The sequence below is a fragment of the Limulus polyphemus genome, unplaced genomic scaffold, assembly GCF_000517525.1.
Source record: "Limulus polyphemus unplaced genomic scaffold, Limulus_polyphemus-2.1.2 Scaffold328, whole genome shotgun sequence".
Lineage (NCBI taxonomy): Eukaryota > Metazoa > Arthropoda > Merostomata > Xiphosura > Limulidae > Limulus > Limulus polyphemus.
In genome coordinates, this window is record NW_013665938.1 from 186,214 (window position 1) to 201,121 (window position 14,908).

General features: G+C 32.9%; 1 protein-coding gene across 1 annotated transcript in view; it reads left to right on the plus strand.

Moving 5' to 3' along the window:
- LOC106457417 (carbonic anhydrase-related protein 10-like) overlaps positions 1-14,908 on the plus strand; it is a 167,123-nt gene that overhangs the window by 78,885 nt on the left and 73,330 nt on the right. Inside the window, exon 3 of the mRNA XM_022383336.1 lies at positions 2,678-2,814. Within this exon, the coding sequence (XP_022239044.1) occupies positions 2,678-2,814 (137 nt within the window). The remainder of the gene's footprint in view (positions 1-2,677; positions 2,815-14,908) is intronic.

The following is a 14,908-nucleotide window of genomic DNA, read 5'->3' on the forward strand; positions in this document are numbered from 1 at the left end:
TATACATTATGTACATTTCTAAATATAAGTTTAATTTAAACAAACATCGATATTAAAATAAATATATAATAATAAATCCGTCACACTACTCTTAACTGGGATTTAACAGTTACCTCTTTTAGCGCATCCACGTTCACAAATTGCGGACTATGTTTTTGTCGTAATGGGGATTCCCAGTCCAGATCATTAACTTCTAGATAATACTTGGCCCAAGTTTGAATTACTGAATTAAGTTAACTATTAGTTGCTGAGACTGAAGTTTAGTTCATAGCATTTCCCTTTTTCTTAAGAAAGACCTGGCAGGTTCGGTTAGGGCACTCGACTCACAATATACGGATCGCAGGTTCGAATCCCTTCACCCAACATGTTTGCCCTTTCAGTCTTGGAGGCATATAATGTGATGGTTAATCCCACTTTTCATTGGGAAAAACAATCAACATTTCCTTTTGACAAAAAAAGTCGATTCTTTTTTATAGAATTCTTTAGATTAACTTGTGTACAATTATTTTCATCAAATTTGCAAGTAAAAACCTAATGATGATTGAGATTTAATCAGCTTCCTTGTAGTTTGGTAATTTATATGATTATGCTTTGGGGAGAAAAATAAACCATGATTTACAGAAAATCAACAGTGAAACCTGTGGAAGGTTTATGTTTCATTGAGCATATTTGTAACATCCCTTTAACTGTAGACATACTAAAAGAGTATAATATGCAACAATATTAAACTTCCAAACTTTCATATATTTGTGTTCCTTTTGAAACTGCAGTATATTACGATAGTGCTACACTCGCACTTCACTTTCCCTTCTCATTCCTATCAGGAATTGACTCATACCAATGTAAAGAAAACAAATTATTTCTATTACTGGTTATCAATAACATATAGATTTAGAAATAGGTATTGTTTCTTACTGGCAGCATATTACATTCTCCTTCGCCTCTCTCGGTTTATTTATTCTCTCTCACAACTCCCAGTCTTCCTGTTTTTTGTTTTGTTTTCGTTGAACTCCTTTCTTTGATATTCCTTTCTCAAACCCACGTCTAACCGACCCCTTTCTATCTGACCTTGCAACTGTTTCCCATATATCGGATTATAACGTTTCATAACCACAGGGGTCTTATAGCCTCCATATCTGCTGAGCTTGAAAGGGCGACCACTATAAATGCTTTTACTCCAGTCAGTTTGTAATGGCTTAGTCCCCTAACTTTTAGAGACTGACCAAAACCGTCCACTTTATAATGTTCTCTCAACTTCAACAGACGTTACCATACACGTAACTTCATAACCCAGGAAAAAGAATATTATGAAAAAATGGTTTCCACTTTGAAACTTCAGTAAAATGTGTAAGGGACTAATTATAAAATGTAGTGACCAACAACGTAGACATATGCAAAAGAATAAAAAGGTACAAAATGAAGATCCGAACAATACCAGCAACATAAAAAAAAATTCATGACGATATCCTAAAGTTCCTTAAAAGTACGTCCCCCTAGTGGGACAGCGGTAAGTTTATGCACCTAAAATGCTAAAATCCAGGATTCGATTCTCCGCAGCGGACACAGCCTATAGCCCAATGTGGCTTTGCTCTGAAGCAAATAATCAAACTTAAAAGTAAATATATTTTACATTTAGCTTACCAGGTGTTTTAAAACATGGAAATATCATAGTGATTAGCTTACAACATGCTGTTAAACAGCCATAGTAAAGTTATATTCATGTCATGTTGACTTCCAAAGATGACCAGAAGTCAATGTGATGCCCAATTCAGAAATTGTAGTTACTAAACCTAGTGATGACAGATATTTCCTCTTTTGTAGTTTTCACTGAACGTCAACAAATTACCATTGCGAAATAAATATATTCTTCCAAGCATGATTCGTTACAACTTTAATAATTTGAACATTCTCGTCTCGTTATATTAGCATCTTAGGACAACTTCATCTGTATGTATATATTATAGTTCATAATAAAACCTTTATATTCCAATCATGCTTTCTTTTGTACTGTCCTTTAGTGACTCACTGTTACGTCCGCAGGCGTACGACGCTAAAAGTCGGGTTTTGATACCCGCAGTGAGCAGAGCACAGATAGCCCAATTTGTAGCTTTGTGCTTTTGTTCTATTATGCGAAATTCCTATAACTACAAATTATCTTCGTACTTCTATTACAGAAAGAATCTTAGCGCGCTATGCCTCCTTAATCGCTTTTAGGTTAGTACTTTACAGTGTTAATAATATATATATATATGTGAGTTCTTGTTCCATATCGATTTATTTTCTCAGGTATGTAGATTACCCCCTTTTACTGACATAGTACTAAAGCTGTAATTAATTTCTCAGGTCCCAACTTCTGGAATCTATTAAATCTATTGTGTAACATAGGTCATCGCCAGTTTCCTGTGTATCTTGATCCTTCCAAACTGTTGCTTTTTTCCAAATTCCAATTACAAAGTCTAATCAATCTAGAGTGGAGTTTGTATAATATAGGTCATCGCTAGTCTCCTGTGTGTGTGTGTATATATATATATATATATATATTAGTCCTTCCAAACTGCTATTTTTTCTAGGTTCTAGCTACAGGGTCTATTGAATCCAGAGGAGTCTGTGCCATAGGTCATCGGTAGTCTCCTGTATATATATATATGTTAATCCTTACAAATTGTTACTTTTTCAGGTCCCAATTACTGGGGTCTATTGAATCCAGAGTGGAGTCTGTGTAACATAGGTAATCGTCAGTCTCCTGTGGATATTGATCCTTCCAAACTATTGTTCGATCCCCATCTGCGACCACTGCAGGTGGGAAAAAAACGAGTGAGTATATCTTAAGAATAACTGAGGGAGGTAATGTAATGTTACAAATAGTTATTAAGTTATACTAACTACGTTCATATGTTATCGTAGCAGCTGTGTCGAAATATTGCCTTCATACAAAGTGTTACTCGTGTCACCTAATCGTCTAATTAGAATTTGAGCATTGTGGTCCAATACACATTATACGTGTATAACGTTCTCTCTCTATACCTTCTGTATCATACTATTAACTAAGTGGCTGGAAAGTAAAATGTCACTTATTCCTTGCTTTGTATTCAGGTATTATGTAAAGTTTATGGCATGAAAGTTTGTTTTTTTAGAAAAAGTTTTTAACAAAATACAAAAAACGATGATGAAGTAGGTGTTTGAGTTTCAAGATACTTGAACCGAACAAGACTTTGCAGCCTGTATTTTAATGTTTCGGTGCTTTGAACTGCGTCAGTTGTAACATTTTCGCTTACTCATCACTTTTATCAATGAAAATTTGTTTATATACATCATTGTATCGTAACAGTTTGTTGCTCAGTCTTCTATGTGCCAATTTTAGATGGTTAGTCACTCTTCTATGTTCCAATTGCAGATTGATATTCACTACTGTATGCACCAGTTGTAGATTGTTGACCACCCTTCTTTCTGCCAAATGTATATTGTTGACCACTCTTCTATGTGTCAATAACAGGTTGTTGGTCATTCTTCTATCTGTCAATATTGGCGATCACTCTTCCATATGTCAATTGCAAGTTAATAATTATTATTTTCTGTCAAACTATAGACAGTTAGTCATTATTTTCTGTCAATTGCAGATTGTCGGTCACTTTTCTATCTATGAATTGCAGGTTGGTGGTCATTATCTCCTATCAACTACTCTTCTATCTGGGAATTGCAGGTTGATGATCACTATTTTCTGTCAACTACAGACTGTTGATCATTATTTCCTGTCAATTACAAATTTTTGGTTTCTCAAAACAAACAATTTCATATTATTTTGCTTCTATCACTATTTCTTTCTATTAATTTTTTTTTGCTTTACTGCTAAATTCTGCGTTATTTCCATAGCTTACATCTTTAATAATTTCGGTACTGTTGACTAACATAATACACCAGCTATAGGATTGTTAGAAGCCCAACTTCGTTCTCAAAATTAATTAATTTAACAGTGCTAAGGTAGAGAAACTCTTGTTAGTTGGCACGCTAATTAGTTATGATTGAGATTGATGATATATGCTAATTAATAAGACGGGAAGTCCGTATCATTATCTACATTCACTAGCTTATAACTAGCTGGAATACCAACTTTATACCACAAATATAAACATACAAAATACCTGCAAAGACCCTTTGTACTCAGACGTGGAGGTGGGTAGGGGGGCGGGGTTGAATTATCAACAAACACATCCAAGTTGACAAATACAAAATAAAATACTTCACGCGTGGAACATTGGCAAAAATTATAGATCTTATTTTAAGGGGTGGGAGGAAACGGGAAGAGAACGAGATCCTGTTCAGATAATCTAAAACAGAAATCATGCGAGTGATGTCTTTTATTATTTGTATTCGAGGCAGTTTTCGATTGAAAAAAAAGGAAGTTAGTTTCACAGGTCATATTTCTAATGAATCTTTACAAGGCCACAAAACTTATAAATGCAACGATAAGTAAATCAGTTTTTCTAGACGGATATATGATTACTTTTGTTTGTACCTATTTAAACGAAAAATTATTTGCTGTACATATAATATAGTCATTTAGTCATAGATAAAAAGATAAAAAAAGACGAAAAAAAATCGACAGAAAAGTTCAGAGAATCCACGTTGTTCTTCATGTCCAAGTCCCAAAGGTCATCAGATTTCATTTAACATTCGTTCATAAACAACTTATACCTCTTTTGCTGTTAACATTGCAGTATTACTATGATATATTATACAAACCTTCCAATCGAGGCATATTTTTTTCTTGAATTACGCCAGTTTTTTTTCTTCTGTCCTTTTCCTACGTCTCAAGAAATTGCTATAACAAAGTATTTCGTAACGAAACCACGTTATTTTTTAATCTAGGGAGGCTATTAATATTTTACTTTCAAATACGTACAAATAAAGCGTGCAAAAGCAGTGATATTTGGTCTTGTATATTTATCTTTTGTTGCTTGTTTTAGCGTGAAAATATCCAATGGGCTGGCAATCTGCGCTCTGTCCACCACTGGGAATCGAACCCATGATTTTAGTGCAGCAAGTCCTTAAACTTACATCTGCCCTTCAGGACACGGTAGTTTATATTTACTCCCTACTCTAAATTATTAAAACTCTGGCTTATGTTTCGATGACTATCTGTATCTTCCTCAGTGACTTCTAAACGTTGTGTATAATGTGATTGGTTAAAATAGTGGTGGTGATTAAAAGTAGTTTTCAGGATAGAAAGTCATAGTAAGTACACGTTTAAACGCGCTTCTAGATTCTTCCTGAGAAACTGCTTCAAACCTATAACACTGAAGACGTGTATAAAGACAGAGAAAAATAAAACGATACATGAAAGACAGAAATTACTACGTCGTTATAAACGGACACGGACCATTTTTTGGCAGAATAATGAGAAATAATATTCTACTTATGTCCACCAAGTTTCATCACAATCCGATTTTTTATATCACTGAGCAAAAACAGTGTGAAAAATCGGTCCCCATGTTAACAGATAGGAATTTTTTTGGATTTTTGTCACATTGCTGTGACGTTGGCCACCCAAAACTAATCACTTCTAAGTTAGGTCATAATCCAAATGTATACCAATTTTCATCCAAATCCATTCAGCCATTTTCGAGAAATCTTGCTGACAAACACACACACACAGCGGCGAAAATATAACCTCCGTCCACCTTCGGTGGCGGAGGTAAATATTGAATATAGTACCCTCTAGCGGTGGCGGAGGTAAATATTGAATATAGTACCCTCTAGCGTCAGCTACAAAATGCCCTATTATTTCCTTCTATAAATTACTTACAAACTTTATTATAGAATCAAATATTACAACAACGAAACTATAACACTTTCGTTAACAGATAGAAGCACTATTACCAGCTATAGTGTCCCTAATACATTGTATAAATAAATATCGATGAGATTCGTTAGTTGTAGTGTTCTCATAACCAGCCTGTAAATACAATCATCTCAGAAATACCAAAACATCAGTAAAAATTATCATTCAATAAATTAGTGTTATGACATAGACTCATATATCAATAATTTGAAAGCTTAAATAGGTATATTTTCACCCCACAGTTTCCTTTGTCCACATTAAATGACTTAAAAAAATCGTATATAGCAAGTTAATAAAGATTAGGGAGTAGTAATAAATGCTTTTCTCAAATTTAAGTTGATAATTTACTATAAATTCATTGTTTAATTCCCTTGTAATATCATTTTTTGCTTTTAATTTTGCTTGAAACAAAATATGCATGTTTAATTTTTCTTGAGGTTGATAACAATCCCTCTCAGATTCATGATTATCTTCAAATTAAATATTAAGTGGATTCTAAATACAAAAAATGATCGTATAGAAAATGGAATTTAAAATTACTTCTCCCATTACTGAAAATACAAATTAAGTTTTACTTGAAAAAATTAAACTTTCATTTTGTTCATAACAAACCAAATAAAACTAGTGCTGGTTCACTTCCGCACTTAACTTGATACTTTTCAGTTCCACTTTCGAAATTAAATTTATTTTCATAATTCATCGAATTTTGCTTTTATTCGAATGTTATATTGCGCTTTTAATTTCCAAGGGTTAGATTTTTGTATGAGCAATTTTAAAAGATGTTTCGGATTTCAAATGTAATCTTCAACTCAAATTCATGTTTCGTTTTCAAAAATAACTTAAAATTAGCTCTTAAATACTATTTGAAGCCATTATATTAAAAACTTTTTATCAACCTATCTTTTAGCTTTTGAAGAGCGTTAGTTTTCTTTCCAAATCATTTTATATTTCTAGTGTATCTTTCAGATTTGAGTTTCCAATTAAAATATCCTTTTTTAAAAGTTATTTAGCTTTTTCTTTCGAAATCCACTTTTAGTTTGTAAAAAGGGCTTAAAAGTCTGAAATAATTAATCAAAACCTTATTAAAAACACCGGTTAATGTTAAAAGATTTGCAGCAACCATACACTGTGGTATCTGCTAGCAGTAATTCTCAATGGCTTGTCTAATTAGCTGTAGGAAGTAGGAAACTTTTGCGGCATAGAGACTCTACTAGTTTGCAGTTTGCGCAGAATTTGTCAGCACTTTGCGTTTTTACAATTTTAATTAGTCGATGTCATCTCATTATAGGCTAACCCCACGGGCTACTATGAGGTTGTGCTCTACCTAACTCAATAACCCTATCTGTAAAACTCACATCCCATAACTTCAAGCATAATTTATGCAGCATAAGTATTTGTATGACATTGGTGAGGCAGTCAAAGCTACCATACAAGTCCTAGGTAGCTTATACAAAATGGGCCCGGCATGGCCAGGTGGTTAGGGAGCTCAACTCGTAATCTGCGGGTCGCGGGTTCGAATTCCCGTCACACCAAACATGCTCGCCCTTTCAGCCGTGGGGGCGTTATAACGTGACGGTCAATCCCACTATTCGTTGGTAAAAGAGTAGATCAAGAGTTGGCGGTGGGTGGTGATGACTAGTTGCCTTCCCTCTAGTCTTACACTGCGAAATTCAAAAACAAACAAAAAACAAACTTACATAAGAGAGTTAAGAAAAATAATTCATTAAAGGAAAATTAAAACCACCATTTCAAATTAAGATCTTTACAACTGCCTGTCGTTTTGACGATTATCCCCTGTATAGTTGGTACAGTACTCAGTGTTTGTATTGTAACTAGATTAGTTTCTCTAAGTTTGCAGTACAATGCCTAATACAATATCGTACAGTCGTCGATTCATGGCTTACTGCCAGGTTTTGATTCGTGCATGCGTTTCCTGACTAACTGTTCCTCTAATAGATTGGACTCACCTCTCCTATTTCAACATGCTTGAAATGGAATGTAGTTTCTTCTTGTATGCAAGTTAGTATATTTAGGTCAGATGTATCAATTGTGTTAAATATTGTTATTATATTTTCTGTCTATATTACTGGTTCATTTTAATATTTATTAGCACAAAATTTTTCGCTAGAAGATGTTGCTGTAGTGGGCTATCTACAGTGTCCACTACTGAGTATCGAACCTCGGATTTTAGCGTTGTAAGTCCGTAAACTTACAGCTGTCCCATTGGGGGACCCGGTAGAAGAGGTCTGTTTTAAAGTGCTGTCAATGAGCTCGAATGTAACTAGTCATCAATGGCAATGACTAGGAACTTATTCTGTGTATAACAAATTTTAAGCACATTTTATTTATTCAATCCTAAGTTGTCAGGTCTAAACGTGATTGTAACCTCCCAGAGAGTTTAGTTGCAAACATTATCAGTGTGGTTACAATATATCACAGTGACGCCACCTACATGTAATTTTCTACTTAATATAAAAGTAAAGGTTTATACACGTCTGCAAGGCGTTGTCATCTTGAATCCAGATCGAAGATACCATCTTTTTTTTCTAATTTAGTAATATGCCAGCCTTCATAAAACCCAACTCTTCTACACCTATGATCAATATTTAAAATCTTGATATTATTCCAGTTATATAATAATCTGTCAAAGAATCATGTTCAACCACAGCAGGATTTAGAACCTCATTTTTACGGTTTTCAAGTATTCGTCAATATCGACATTTAATCGTCTACTGGTTTCGCCTATGTAATTTTAATTATAGTTTTTGCATTTAGTTTAGTAATGGTAAAGTACCCAGGATTTTGTTGTTGTTTGTCGTTTAGGGTGACCAATATATTGGATGAAGCTGCGTGAAACCTTAATGACCAGAGAATATATATATATATTGAATGGAGCAACATGAAGCCTTAATGACCCCAGAATATATATATATATATATATACTGAATGGAGCTACGTGAAACGTTAATGACCACTGGACTAAAAATGTTTCTTAATGACTCGCTAGAGCCATGGTGTATACTGTATAGAATAGTCTCATTATAGACGTTACGTTGGAAATTCTACAAAATAGTGTCTTTGTGGGTTTATATACGTACTTTAAAATGCCATTTATAAATACCTTGGTTTTATTCAGTGTTTCTATTAAACTTTTTAAATGCATTTTGTCTTTTCAATTTTAATATGTAGCTTAAAATATTTTTCCTAAAAAGCGCCTTTTACATTCAGTAAGTATAAAAAAAAGATACATTTGACAAATTGTTAGCTGTGTTTGTTGTTAAGAGCAAAGTTACTGAACAAGTTATTTGCACTCCGCCCACTGCGGGGTATCAAAACTCGATTTTAGCGTTACAAACTCCCAGATTTACCACTGAGCCACCAGGGGACATCTGTGGCAGAGATCATGATCAACATTTGTGCAGCTCTTGAGTTTTTATAGCTAAGCATCGTTATCTTGTTTAAACTGAGCTCTGCTTTTACTACTATAATAATCTTCTAGATTTAAGTCTCAAAATATTCCTTAGGCAAGGTATTCAGAATAATCAACAAAGTTCCACAATGGGCAATCTCCGCTGGGCCCACCGCAGAGATCGAACCCCAAATTTTTGCGTTAAAAACCCTCAAGCTTACCACTGAGCCACAGGGATCAATTGAAGGGTCAGTGTAATATATTATATTTCACAACCGACTTCTCTTTCAATAACATACAAAATGGTATAAATAAGGGCTTTTTTTAAAAAAACCAAGAAGCTGGCGTTTAAGTTCTCTCGAGAAGGATATAGTTTTTAGTTTTGTTTCAGCCACTTTATGAACTTGTTTTTAGATAATCTCAAAGTATTGTTAGTTTAGTTACAAGTCTCCAAGCTAAAAACAGTGTTTACTTTTTCCTCTTGTCACGGTTATAGGAAATTACTGATAAACGATACGACCAGTAAGGGTTAATGTATATTTTTGTGTTAATTAAAACTATGAACGTAGATATTAAGTTGTATCTCAGGCTAATTACCTCTTCCTGAAAAACATAAAATAGTAATATAATAGAAGGATGTCGTATTCCATTACGTAACTACCATTAATAATGCTATAATTTCGGTAATTTTCTGTGGATCTGTTAGCAGCATTGAAATTAACGAGAATGAACAAATAATTAGTGGACGTTAATTAATCTCATATCCACGATTTCAATTTAATGAGGGTATATGAATTACATATTTAAATATTATAAGGCATTGAGTTTTTCATTATTTGAACTTTGTTGCTTGTGAAGTTGTTCCCAGACACTTTTTTATGATGTTGTTATTAACACTTTCCTTCGTCAGATGTAGGTTTGTTTGGTGTTAAGCACAAAGCTACTTTGTTACGAATATATTTTTTGCTTGTTTTCTTTAACACAAAACTATACAATAGGCTATCTGTGCTCTGTCCACCACGGGTAAACCTCACCCCAGTGGCTCAGCGTTACCTCTTACGACACTTAAGTTCGTGTTTCGATACCTGTGATGAGTAGAGCACAAATAGCCCATTCTGTAGCTTTTAGCTTAACACTTAAAACTGGGATTTTAGCGTTGTAAGTCCGTAAACGTACAACTGAGTCTCTGGGGGAAGTTATGAATCAACCTCAGTGTTTATGAATTCTGTTTCTCCTATTTCAATAAATCTTTTAATGGGAGTATAACATTTTAAATTCATGAATCATGTTACCTATAATTGACTTTATTGATAACAGATTTGTCTCGCTTAATACGTATTCTCTAAGTAAGAAAAATCTGTTGGGATGAAAAAAAAAAGAAGTAAAACCCCGTAGAAATCTAGTAAAAGGTATAAATCTATAATTTTCAATAAATCAATACGCTGCAAAAATTTCATTTTGTTGTAATAGGACCTCACCTAGCACTTCCGCTGATATAAAATGCCTCTTTCTGACGCTACACAAACTAAAAAACTAGAACAACACTTCAAAAAAAAATTATCTGCAAATAAGCTAGTGTAAAATATTGTTGTTATTGTTTGTTTTTTTTTCTTGTTTTTCTAAGTTTCGTATTGGATCTACTCTGTTAGATATGAGTTATTTAGTCCAAGTCGAAAATGTTTCATAAGAGTCGTTGTGTCTTTTTGTGTTGTCTTTTTAATTTTTATTTTAATTATTCATAAATTACCAGCACTTTTTTGACCTGATATTTTAAAAATTTAATTATTCATAAACTATCAGCACCATTCTGTTAAATCTCTAGATTATTTTCGACTAAAGTTTGGGGTGTTCAATATAAAAACACCCTCACCGAAGAAATCCATATTTAACATCTGTTTATTTAACAACGTGAGAAACAAAGCAGATAGGAAATATTGCTTCAGAAAACTAATACACATTTTTTAATGATAGAAGGTTAAACTATAGAGTTTCAATAACCAGAAATTATTGTTTCTTAAATATAAAAAAAAGAATGTGCTTATTGTAAACGCTTAGCTAGATTAAATTTACAGTTTCGATGACGAGGAACCCACTTTGAGACTAATAATGGGCAATGAAGAAAAACTTTAATATAAGTTTAACATAACAGCAAATTTACAACGTTTCGACAAGGTTTTGTCATTATCAGGTTGTCACCTTGTCGGAAAGTTGTACATTTGCTGTTATGTTAAACTTATATTAAAATTTTCCTTCATGACCCAAATTTACAGTTTAAATAACACAATAACATTCAACTACATATATATGTGTGTGTCACAGCAACAAGGACACAACAAATTACACCAAGTTACCAGTACAAAATGTGTATTATTTTTTAGATGTATCTGAAGAAGTAGGATCACCACAACAATAGGAGTATATCGTCTACAAGATCTAACCTCTATTCCCTTCCCTCACTTTCTGGGATATTACATATTCATTTCTTATAATCACAACCACATGGATCAGTAACTACTCACGTGGTTTAATTAGCCTATATACAGACACGTAATTGATCACACTGTTCAGTAAATGAACCCGATTAGCTACGTAGAAATATATTGATAGCCACTGGTCATTAAAAACAGCTATGAAGCACATGTCACATAAGAAGTTGAACCACATCATTTAAAATATTTCATAAGAGGAGGATAGTTTACTTCATATGCATGCTCTAGTATACCCTTAAACAAAGCTATTTCTATTGATTTAATTTCCTGGAAGAAATCGACGTCGCTATTGTTCTGGTATATTGAAACTGGTGTATTGTAAAATAGTGAAGAAGATGCGGTTTCACTTTATTAAACCTATTCATAAACCTTGAAACATTTGTTGAAGTATTGAAATTCACGTACACAAGCTTGTTTTTATCAGTTATGCATGATGTTAATAGTGAGTGTCAACGCACAGTTGTTTACTCTCACTCTCTATTTCTCTGTGTGTGTGTAGGGAGTGGAAGCTCTTGTAAACATCGTTATGAGTAATCAAAGTGTGTTATTGGGTCGAATGAATTCATACTGTGGATCCGAGTGTGGATGGCTCGTGTCGCATTGCTTCGAAATAAAATCGCGCTATGCATTTTGAGGCTGTGGGTGTGTTACAAAAGTAACGGTGAAATGTTTGATATGATAATTTTGAATAAAAACAAACACTTGCTCAATATATGTAAACAAAGTCGCGCATTTAAAAATATTTAAATTCTTGGCTTAATTTTTTTTATGTAGTCTCTATATAGAATGTTTAAAACTTTGAAGTTTTGTTAACATCTGAATTGAAACTAATTAATGTTCATAACCAGTGAACAAATAGATTATCTCTGAATACCAAAGGTTCATTAAGATTCCATCGTACCTTGCATACGCTGATTGTTCGGAATTAATTGGGAATTTATTGCCTTTAGACCAATCCTATTAGATTTCAACAAATATACGTACGCCAATATTGTTGGAAAGTGGTCAAACAAACATCATAGACATGGACATCGTTAAGTATCATGCGTCTCCTACAATGCACCGTATATTTCTGGTGTGACGTTATAACTTGTATTACGTACAGCTGCTTTGACAACATAAATTGCCTGGAAGTTTTGTCCATACAAACCAACATCGAGAGGACGAAAACTATAGATTAATAAAATATGTATTATACATCTCCTATGGTTCCGCTAGCAGCAAACGGATATTGACCTATTAACTTAATAATGCGTTAGCAACAATCTGTATATGTGAAAGAAAATGCATTTTTTTTTTATCCTGAACATCTCTCGTACTTTTCCTGTATACCAAAAAGTACAGACTGTATGACTAAGAAGTCACACAAATATAACTATTACGGATATTTCAATACTCTTTACTGTTCATATAATTATATTGAACATAAAAGTAATCATCTTTCAAAAGAATAGTTAACTTTTGCTATTAAGGTGTGATACTTTACAGCAGTAATTTTACTGTAGTTATTTTTTTTTTATCATCGCGTTTTATGTGATTACTTCGACTCACAAACTAAACACAACATAAAATTTTGGAAATCTGTTAATTATTTTGCGTGTGAAAACTATATAATTACGTTAATCCGTTAGCGACATATAAATCGTACAAATTTTGTTACCACACGATAGTATGCTAACCTTTGCTTGATATATATATATATATTACTATTTTATTATAATTTGTTAATTTATATAGTTCTCATTACTTTATGTTAATTCTTTCAAAATATTAACACTATAGAATTCTTTTTACTGTCTGATAGCATGTAAATTCTTTTCGAATTATTGATACATTCAATCAACATATTAACGTTTTTTGCAGCATAACACTAACGTTTTTACATTTTCTGATGGTGAATTAATTGTTTGGAATATAAAAATCTATAGAATGTTTAGTTTATGAGTGTTTTTAGACGGGTAAAGTAATCCAGAGATTATAAAATAGTGTAGAAGATTCGCCGAGTAAATAGGATATTTTAACGTACACGAGAGATTGCTTTCAACTATTTAAGGATATATGATACAAAAGGTATATGTAACAAAAAGACTGTCGACCTTGTAACATATTCGCGGTCTACTGAAGTAGTTTTTAAAAACATAATTCGAAGACAAAAATCATTTTACCTTTTGTCAAAAATGGTAAAAACTACACACTAATATCAATGTTTCTATTCTCAGTACGACTGTATTTGTAAAGGATTGGCATTGGATTTGTCAAACGGAAGTTTCGTTACAATCTACAACATAACAGAGAAGCCACAAAAAAAGATTATTTTACTTAGCTACGTAAGTGAACGTGCGTAAAGTTATCAAACTTAATAGCGTCAAAAACGTAACAACTTATTAAAGATTATAAGTAATAATCCATAAACACGAATGTGTAACGAAAACAAAACTTTCATCATAAGATGATAAAATATGTGAAATGTTATATATATAAGTCCCAATAGAATAACCTGAAAATTAAAATAGCAAGAACTTTTTCAAAATATAATCCACTACTTTACCAAGGAAATTATCAGGAAATTGCACAAAATCGATTGAAATGTGTAACTCGTAGTTAAATTATTTTCTTCCATTACGGGCCGTCTCTTGTGTCATGTGGATATTTTGAACCTTGTTTCTTTACTAACGGGATTATTCTAGTACAAAACACGAATAGCATTATATGTAATTGACTTTGAGTAAAAAATATAGTGATGGTTACTTTTGGCCCCCAGAATGAAACAGACAAGTCTGTCCAGGGGAATAAAGATTAAAACCTGATGTGAATGTTTCACGTTCGAATGTACAATTCTGATTCATATACATTAACTTGTTAAAAGCTCACTGTCATGACCACTAGTCAATAATTTCCAACTAAAACACTTTATTATCTCTCGAGACTGCCAAACAATTTAAATGTTGAATATTTATGACATTTTCGCTTATAACCAGAGACCGCTTAACATTAATAGTTTATTGGTTGTCATTAGATGACCTATACACCTGGAAAAAAGTTAAGCACCCCCGTGTTTTTTTCAAGTGATTCAGATTCGACGTTCTTGTGACTGATTATAAATTATCATTCAATCTAAACGTGTTTATCAAATGAAATTATGCATTATTGGGCACAAGAAAACAAGATTAT